The sequence below is a fragment of the Corvus brachyrhynchos genome, unplaced genomic scaffold (assembly GCF_000691975.1).
Source record: "Corvus brachyrhynchos isolate BGI_N302 unplaced genomic scaffold, ASM69197v1 scaffold305, whole genome shotgun sequence".
NCBI lineage: Eukaryota > Metazoa > Chordata > Aves > Passeriformes > Corvidae > Corvus > Corvus brachyrhynchos.
Window position 1 is genome coordinate 2,338,803 of NW_008239284.1, and position 10,051 is coordinate 2,348,853.

Below are 10,051 nucleotides of genomic sequence, written 5' to 3' on the forward strand. Positions count from 1 at the left end.
AACCGCTCCTTGTCTCAGGGGGTGACCTCAGGAGGCCTCTTAGCTGTGTTGGAAATGGTATAGACAGAGACGTTGCCTTAAGTACTCTGGACTTTGAATTATTTAACTATTGTGGAAGGAAGCGGGGGCTGGGGGAAGCACGGCAAAGGAAAGGAGAGACTATTTCTCCCCTTTGTAAAACTATATTGGGTTCAACGTCATACGATGAAATATCCAGTGCAGAACTCAAGAACTGCTCCAGTGGATCTTCACTGACTTATCCAATTGCATGGAACATGGGGATACTTAACCCAAATCTGTCGGTTTTAATTATTTTCCTCTGGACAGATAAAAGCTTTCTATAGGTTCCTGTAGAATATTTGCTCTTTCAAGCGTTCTTCTGCGCTTTGATACTAAACGATTAAAGCATGCTAAAGAAAAAAACAGCCCCAACCTTTAGCTCCCTGTTCTTGGGCCCCCTGACTGCAGCTTTGATTGTTGACCTAAATTCCCCTTTCATAACTGAGTCCTGTCACCTCTGGTTGGAGTCTCCCAGCAAAACAGGCACAGCCAACTTTCAGAAGTGCAGGGCACTGTTTTCCATTCTGCCTTGTGCAGCTCTGATGGCTCCCCAGCACCTGATGTGTTCAAAGTCAAACTGACCTCCCTCTTCCCCTTCCCCCACCTCACCCTCCTGGAAATGAAACCGTAACAAGGGGTTTTTTTTTAGTTTTACTTTTCCCCTCCCCCTTCTCCCTCCCCCCACTTCCCATTGCTCAGCAAAGTGAGGAAACTTTTCCTGCACAAAGAATGAAATTCTTCGTTCATTCTATAGCTGCGTTCGTTGCTGCAAAGATTGCTGTTATCCAGACATAAGAAATGGCACTGAAGTGAGGAAGGGAGGCCCTGGAGTATGTTATTTATAACATTACAGTGGGTTACAGCAGCTTGCATGGGCTACTCCAGCCTCTCTTCTGTCCAACTCTGCCCACAGAGGGCTACTTCTGGCTCCAGCAGCCTCCAGCTGTGAGTTCCTGTTCCTCTGCTCCCATCCCAGTTACAGCAATGCCTCCTGTCCTCACCCAGGACTGTGTCCCACAAGTTCAGCAGCTGACATTCTGTGCTGTGTTCATGCTGCCAAACCCTGCCCAGTGCTCAGGGCCCACATAAGGATGTGGCTCTATTTCAGTCCCCAGAAAAGTCCTGAAAACAAAGTGGGTCATAAAAGCTGGCATTGGTTTGGGGGTCCTGAAAAAGGTCAGATGGACAGTGATGATGGAGCTGTTGTGGGTCAGTAACCAGAGAAGTGAGATTTCACTTGTAAAAAAAAAAGAGGGAGACTGTATTGTTGTATTTCTCATTTTCCATGTTTGGCTTTTGGCTTTGGGCAGCTGCAGTTCAGTTTTCCAGCTTTCCCCACTCTTTTGGTGCCTAGGAATTTACTTTTCCTATAGGGGACAAACATCATGGACTCGAAGAAGCCTCGTGGGCCATTGAAGTCTGTCTCTGGCCAAGCATAAAGGAAGGTGGCATCTTCCTCTGTTCATGCACTTCTCCAGAGTCCTCTGAGAAGTGACTCACTCCTTTGTGGGGAAGGGAAGCTACCAGTGCCTCTTGCTGGAAAGCTGAATTAGCACCTCTTCCTTTTTTTTGAAATTAAATATAAAATTCCGTTTCAATCCCTTGGGCTTCAGGAACAAGAGCTTTACAAGGGAAAAATCATTCAGGCTAAGCAGTAAGAAGGGCTGTCAGTGTTCTCCTCAGCTGGAGCTCCATCCCTTTCTAGCAACTCAGGGCAAGCAGAAGTGAAGAAAACTGTTTGCTGCTGTATGAAACTTGTACATATTTTTTTAATCTAAGTGCTGTGGGGAAAACAAACATCAGTTTTATTTCACACCATTTCTTGGCTCAGAAACTTCAGGCACATTCGCCAAATTGTGGTTTTACAGTCATTGGCTTGAGTCTCATTTACCATGAGGCCTCTTTGGTTGGTAAAGAGATATTAAGTAGCTAAAAATGTCCTTTACCACATCATTGTAAAGAATTCTCAGTGTAAATGAGAATCTAAACTCTGTATATTTTTCATGTAAATGTTCGTTGTGGTCACAGCTGACTTGAAATTTGGAGTGTCAACCATTATGTGGCGTGGTTTTGCTCAAAACCAACCTCGTTTGGGGTAAAAGAGGCCTCTTCTTGTTTAAAATGTTCTTAATTATGTCTGAGAAATAACTCATGGCTATGGAACCTTTTACTAAATTGAAATAAATTGTGAAAACATCAAATTATTCAGTTTTCAGAAGTTCTGGCAATTATTTCACATGTCCCTCTACCAATGGCTTTGCCCTTATTAGTTGTCATAGAAGAAGCAATAAATTCTTTCATTATGACATCCAGTGTCCCAGCTGAAATTAGTTTCATTGTGCAGGGGACAAAACGGAAAAGTGACACTCCCTTAGCCAGAGGATCCTCAGTCCAACACCAAAAGTAAAATGAAGGATTGGGAAAATAGGTGAAGCATTCAAGCAAAAGAGGGTCATAAAGAACTGGTACAACTTGCAAGGGAGTTGGGTTTCTTATCCCAGCACAAGGGAGTGTGGGTTTCTTGTCCCTTTTTTTACATTTTTTCCTTTCTTTTAAGGATAAAACAACTCTTGCTGCTGAAAGGCTCATGCTCAATCCATCTTTTCATCAAGAGTTGGATGTCTGCAATAGTAAAAGTTTGAGAAAAGAATACTGTACGTGGCATAAGGATTGGGTAATGACCTTTGCCCTAAACTAGAAAATGCATGGAACTGGAATAGTAGAGTGTTTTAGTTGAGCAGCTTTCATACTGGTTTGTTCAGTGGTGTCCCTATTGTCACTGGATTTTTTCTTTTTCTGCCCTCCTTTGGCTCCCTGTAAATCTTGAATTGATGGCAGCTGTTTGAGCCCAACTCAAGACACATTGCATCACATCAGGGTTTAAAGGCTCAAAGGCAAGGGAGGATTGCTACAGTTCTGTAGTATTCCTCCAGCAGCTCCTCATGCTCAGCTGAGGCCAATCACCAGCATCATGCAGCACTTCAGAGAGAGGAAGATGTTCTTTAAATGCTGGCTGGGAAACTGGATTTCCCTCCCACAGTAATTTATTAGTTCTTTGGGGGAATACTTCTAGCCCCGGTCAATGTAAAGGGCAAAAACTCTTGACCCTTAAAGACTGTATGGTGGACTTCCCTGGAACTGGAGACCTGTTCCAGGACTTCCAGCTGTCCATCCAAGCGTGGGGATCTTGGATGCCTGAAGAAACAGGTGGAGCAGCTTCTGTGTGCGCAGTTGCTTTGTGATCCACAGACCTGGAGGATTTGGTCACCGGATGGCAAAGGAGACTGGAGATGGTGGGCATTGTGGCAGGGATGAGTTGTCCTTCTGTGCCTCAGTCAAAACAGCCCAGGGAGTCCCTGGGGTTCCCCTGGCCATATTGAAGACATGCAGAGTCTCAGAGGGATTCACTGGGACAAGCCCATTTCTGCATCACTTTTTCTTCTCTCACCATGTTGGCATTTCTTGGCAGGCAGAAACTCTCTTACAAAATGCCTGATCGGCTCTAATGGTCTCATTACAATAAGCTGAGATTTTTATGACTTATTTGGGAGAGGGACTTGTCTTGCCAGCTGCCTTCTTATTCATTGCAGTATTATCCACCCACTATTGTTGGACAATACCTTCATTTGAAATTCATAAAAATACAGACTTTTATAGGCTCTCATCCATCTGAAAATGAATGCTTTGTAAAAGTATTTATTCCATAAAGAAAAAAAACCTTAAAAACACTTCAAAAACAGACTCCAGAAGGTTATTGGTAGCTTTGGCTCTCATATCACAAGTTCCTCGGGTAAATATCCATCCCAGCAAATGTCATTTTTTTTAGCACATTTGTTTTTTCCTTGCCTGGTTCTCCTCCTCTCCTTTCTCGTGATCAGATGTAGCAGTATAAACCAGAAGCTGGTCTTGAAAAGGTTTTGAACCGAGTGCGCCCTACAGATGAATAAACACATTACCTTCCGAACCCTGGGATCTCTCTTCCAAAGGAAACAGGAAAAGGGGGAGCTCAGAGTCCCTAGCAAAATACCAGCATGCAGAAAAAAGGCCCATTTAAATGTTTTTAACTTTCCCATCAGAAGAGTTTTTTTACAGGGGGAGGAGGTGGAGAGGGGCAGGGTGTGAGGAGAAGGGGGGAAGGTGGATGCTGGGAGAGGGGAGGAAAAATACAGTGAATGCTCCTGTAACCTTTGCTCTGTTGATACTAGACAAGACTGCACTGTTAATGAGTGATTGTTAACAGATGGCTCTTGAGCAACTTAGTCAGAAGCAGAAGATGTTATTTGGTTGTAGTGAGGGGAGGGTGAGGGTGCAGGGGTGAGGTAAGGGGATATTTAGTCTTTTCACAAGGACTGAACTGTCAGAGATTTATGATTTTCCTTTAGGCTTTTGGAAGTGGAGGCTCTGGGGAAGGATTGTTTTCTATGTGCTGATAGTAGAAAGGCCATTTGGTGCTGAAAGCTGCAATGATTTTGTTTTTGGTTGAGGGGTGTCCCTGCAGCCCTTGGCCTTTGAGAACTGAAGGATGGAAATGTCTGCCTTTAACTCATCAAGCCTTGTGTCTCAAAGTGGGGAAGAGTGGGCTCTGTCCACTGCTTGGAACTGTCTGAGGGCTGGTTGAGAGAGCTCCAAGTATGGATCCACACTTTGGCTGGGAGAGAAATCATTCCACAGTGCAATGAGTTGTTAGGAAGTGTGCCTGTGAGGGGGCAGGAAGCTTTCTGAATGTCCTTTTTCTGTGGATGTCCATCTGCATGTATTTCTTGTCCTTTCCCAGTGTGGTGTATAACAGCCTATGCCATGTGCTTGCTGGTTTTTGTTGGGTATGACTTTGAAAGCAGCCCGAACACGTCCCGTTCACTCTGTAGGATTTGTGTGCTTGAACTTATCAAGATGATGCTGCTTATCAAGATGCAGCTGCTCAGTGTTTCTCAAAGTGTGCAGAATTTAGATTTTGTCTTTATTTCCGTTCTGGACCTTATTAGATACAGGGTTCAGGGGTATGAGGGATGAGTGACATCAACAGGGATTGGTTCTCAAGACTGCTTTTGTTTTCAGCCACTGAGGAGTGGCTTGAGGGAAGGGAAGAACCAGATGCACAGTCCAACATCTTGCTGATAGGAATTTGCAGAAAAGTTCCAGGCTTTGGTCAGGAAAAGGGAATCCCATTTGTACACACCACTGGCAAATCTTTACCTTTAATAGGAAGTCATGACACGACCTCCCACAATGGTGCACTAGGTGATTTAAAGTCTTCTTTGTGCACTAACTGTCTAGCAGATGTAGGTGAGTGTGTGTATATACATTTAGAGAGATATATTTACACAATTTAAAGACTAATGCCTTCATTCTGTCATCCTTATTTATTCATATTTCTCTTTTGGGGGCACATAGGACTGTATGACAAATGTTCTTACACCTCCCGTGACCGAGGCTGGGTCTTGGGGATTAACACCGTCAGTGACCAGGGGAACAGAGACCCCCGCTATTTCTTCTCGCTGAAGACAGACCGTGCTCGCAAAGTCACCACCATTGCAGCACATCGCAGCTACCTCCCCAACCAGTGGGTGCACCTGGCTGCCACCTACGATGGGCGCCTCATGAGACTCTACGTGAACGGTGCCCAGGTGGCCACAAGCGGAGAGCAAGTGGGAAGCATCTTCAGTCTGCTGACCTTGAAGTGCAAGGTGCTCATGCTGGGAGGAAATGCCCTGAACCAGAACTATCGGGGTTACGTGGAGCACTTCAGCCTCTGGAGGACAGCCCGGTCTCAAAAGGAGATCTTGTTGGACATGGAGCAGGCGATTCACAGGCAAGACACGTCCCTACCTCAGCTCGTTCTTCAAGACAGTTTACTGAATGTGAAAAGCACCTGGTCTCCCATGAAGGATGGCAGCAGCCCTCAGACCAAGTTCAGCTACCACCACGGCTATTTGCTCGACACCAGCCTGGACCCTCCTCTCTGTGGACAGACAGTGTGTGACAACAGGGACGTCATTGCCAGCTACAACAAACTGCCCAGGTTCCGCCGCAACAAAACCGTGCGCTACCGTGTGGTGAACCTGTACGACGACAAACATCAGAACCCCACTGTCAGCCAGCAGCAGATCGAGTTCCAGCATCAGCACCTGAATGAGGCTTTCAGCCGCTACAACATCACCTGGGAGCTGGAGGTGCTGGAGGTGAAGAACTCCTCCCTTCGCCACCGGCTCATCCTGGCCAACTGCGACATCAGCAAGATTGGGGATGAGAACTGTGACCCCGAGTGCAACCACACCCTGACGGGGTACGACGGCGGGGACTGCCGGCACGTCCGCCACACGTTCTTCAACAAGAAGAAGCAGAACGGGGTGTGTGACATGGATTGTAATTACGAGAGGTACAACTTCGATGGGGGGGAGTGCTGCAACCCAGAGATAACAGAAGTCACCAAGACCTGCTTTGACCCATATTCTCCTTACAGGTAGGCAATTTCTTTTTATGATCATATTGCTGAATATCTGTCTAGGTATCGATCATCCTGCTGGCTGTTGAACCCTTTTGTTGTTGCTATTACGGGCTTTGGAGTTTAATGAATTTATTTTTTTCTCAGTATTTGGCTCACATTGCAGTTCTTCAAATGCAATCTCAGCAATGGTCTGAGCAGTGTCTTACCCCTGAACTGGTAATCTCCAGCCAGGCTAAAGAAAATCTGTGCTAAAGACTGAAGCAGCCAATTTTGAGAGACCCATCAGTTGTTGGCTGTGAGCAGCATATTGTAACAGCGCACAGTTTATTTTAACTCCAGACTCTGAGGAGTGGGGATTGGATGTCAGAGAAAGCTCATGTGTATTTGCAGAGGGAAAAGGCCCTCGGGCATGAAACAGAACATGAATACTCTTAGGTAGACTTTAACTCTGTAGCACTTCTTTGAAGGTAGGAAGGTAATTCCATACTCTCACTGCTGTGTACAGCTCTCTGTAGGCACTGCTGGGGAGGGGCAGCTGAGTCTGGGGGTTGTGAGGAGGGAAGTGGCAACCAGGTTCCTGTGGCACACACTGAGTGGGTAACAAAACTCTTCTGTGCCTCTTTCCACATATAAACGTAAACAGGGTAATGCCACTTCATTGCAAGGCAACTTTCTGTGGGTGGATGTGAGCTTATAAAGTTCTCAGCTCCTCAGCTAAGGCTTGCTTGGGCTGCAGTTTGAGGAGTGATGTCCTTGAATAACTCGCATCAGGTGGGTACCATGTACCTACAATTACTTCAAATTCAGGCAAATTAAACATAGTTTAAGTAATAAAGTGTTTGTTGTGGATGAGTTAGAAATACAAGCACAAGAAAAGATGAAGGTTAAAGCTGGAATTCTTTTGTCTGCATTCCATGTTACAGCTTTTTTAGGAATTCACGGAGCCATAGAGGGGAAACTTCTCATTGGTCAGAACAACCAACACTAAAGTTCAGGTTAAGAAGGAAAGTATGAGTTCTTCAGGAGTCCCTTCCACTGCAGCAATGCAGGCTATATTTATAGCTTCCTTAATAGAGAGAAGTTTTTAAACAACATTATCAGCTCTACTGGAGCTTTAAATACACATAATTAAGTTGGAAAGAAAAGCCAATTTTTTTTTACTTCAGTGAGGTTGTTGTTTAAAAAATCCTTCTAGCTCAGTTTGACTTCAGTTAGTTACCAGTGAACAAAGCTCAAATGAGAAAATACTTTAAATATTAATGCTTGAAAACATTGAAAGGAAAAATACCAATTTTTAATACTGTTCAAGTGGAGAGGAACTCAACTAAGCAAATATCATCAAAGGCATAATGCAAATTGGATTGTTTTAACACTGTAGTTCTGAGAACTCGAGGTGTTAGTTATAGCAACTACTACAATTTTTAGGAAAAAATACATTATTTTTAATCTGATAGTACCCTTTTATCACTTGTTCTGTGACCAGCATAATGCCCGTATAAAATGAAACAAGAAAAGCCTTGTAAATTATAGTTCACAGACTTAAGGCTGTGTCTTAATGTTATTCTGAGGTACAGAAATGTTTCTATTTCAAATGAAGCCTTTTTGCTGCACAGACTGTGCTTGCACAAGCCCAAGCAAGACACTAAGTTGCAAAATTTGAAGTCACCTTAGCACCGTGGAGTTCCTCTTCATGCACAGTTTTATGTTCCTTTTGGAGACAATCTCCTGGCTGAGCTGGTCTGGAGGATTTATATCTCATGGCCTTGAGCTCACAGATCTTCTACAAGTTCATTTTGACTTGAGAAAAACCTCCTCTTGACCTGAAATAGCAAGGGAGGCCTGAAGATCCTCTTCCATAGCCTAGAGCCTCAGAAAATCCAGAGATGCTCCAAAGATTTTTTTATTATTATTATTTTTTTGAATAGATAGATTCAATTTATTTATCTTCACACAGACATTTGTAATGTAGCGTTGATCATTAGCAATGAAACCACAGAGCGCAGGAGGAGAAATTCCATCTCTCTGGAGCCTTTATTTGGTGGCTGATGTGCTTTGGCTGAGCTCAAGCTCACCCCTATGATGGGTGTTTGTACTCAGTAAGGCAAAATAGAGCAGTTAGGTCTGTGGACTTATCACTGGAGTTTGTAAGCCTGACTTACACTCCTTTGGGTATTTAGGTTAACAAATCACAGCTTTAGGGCAGTGATTTTGGCAGCAAAGCTTTTACTGACTACAAGGGTGAAGATTCAAACCCTGTGTTTGACTTTGGTATGGCTGTCAGCATCATTCCCTGAGAGGGAGATTTCCATGTCAATTAGTGACAATGTCAAAACCTGGTTGGCACCGTCTGGGCCCATTTTGCATCCCCAGCCCCTCTTGTCATTGCTTTCATTGGCCAAGAGTCCTCAGTCCCCTCTAGTGCAGGCCTTGTGCCACAGCAGTGAAGGCATTGCAGCCATGGAGAGCTCACATCTCATTTCAATTATTTTATCTGCCAAGTTCAGTCCAACGAAGTCCAGTAAAGTCCTCACTTCAATCCAGTGAGGAAAGGGAGGGAAGAAAGAAAGGTGAAATGGTACCAATAAAAAGTTTCCTGAACTTTTTTTGTAAAGACTTTTCAGAGTCTTCCTTAGTACTGGACTTGGTTCCTTCCACACCCTCAGTGTCAGCAATTGCAGCCAGCTGTTCACCAAGCAGAGCTTATTCGTTAAATATTTCTGTCCTCTGGAACCAACCAAAAAGTGCTAATGCTTGATTAATGCTGTAGTAAACAGGAACCCTCTACAGTGCCTCTTTATCCCCAAAGGATGATGTATCTGTTCCCAGCCACTTTCCTTCTGCTGATTGTGAGTCCCAGTCCCAGAAGCTCCATCCTGGGACAGCGTTGCTCTGAGGCTTGATACAAAAACCACTTTGGGTGCTTTGTGAATAAATGATACCACTGGAACAATTCAAAGACACCTCTGATCTGTGTTACAATTTTCTTGTGATCCTTTTGGGCACCTTGGACAAAGGGCTCAGGTACTTTGATGGTGTCATTCAGTTGCTGTGGTGGTGCAACTGTAGTGGCTTCAGAGCTGATCCCAGCAGCACCGCTGGTTGGTTCCTCTTCTGTTTCCTGCCTGTCTTTGTGGCACCTCTCCAAAAACATTTAAGTCCAAAAAGCTGATGTTCTGTGCCATAGTGAGGCGGCAGAGATTTAAGTGCATTTAAGTTTGTCAGAGGGACAGCACTGAGAATGGAGACTCTGCTCTCAGAGCTGCTCAGCAGAAAAACCGTAAACATTGTGGTACCAGCTAGATCATCTCTCCTCTTTTTTAATAGCCTGCAGGGAAAAAACAGAGGACTGGTTATCATTAGCCACACAGCAGGCTTTATCCAAGAATATCTGTCTCACTTCTTTTTATTAATTTCATGAGAGTGGGACAAAATGTATTTTGTCCGAGCAGAAGGTTTACAAATATTTTTCTGCTTTTTTGCAATTCCGGGAAATTAGAACATACTAAGATCATACAAGCTGGCCCAATACAAAGGGAAGGAGCAAGG

The 10,051-nt window shown here is 44.3% G+C and overlaps 1 protein-coding gene across 1 annotated transcript in view; it reads left to right on the forward strand.

Moving 5' to 3' along the window:
• The window catches only part of PAPPA (pappalysin 1), a 182,364-nt gene that overhangs the window by 23,581 nt on the left and 148,732 nt on the right, over positions 1-10,051 (forward strand). Inside the window, exon 2 of the mRNA XM_008638326.2 lies at positions 5,452-6,520. Coding sequence (XP_008636548.1) covers positions 5,452-6,520 — 1,069 coding nt within the window. The remainder of the gene's footprint in view (positions 1-5,451; positions 6,521-10,051) is intronic.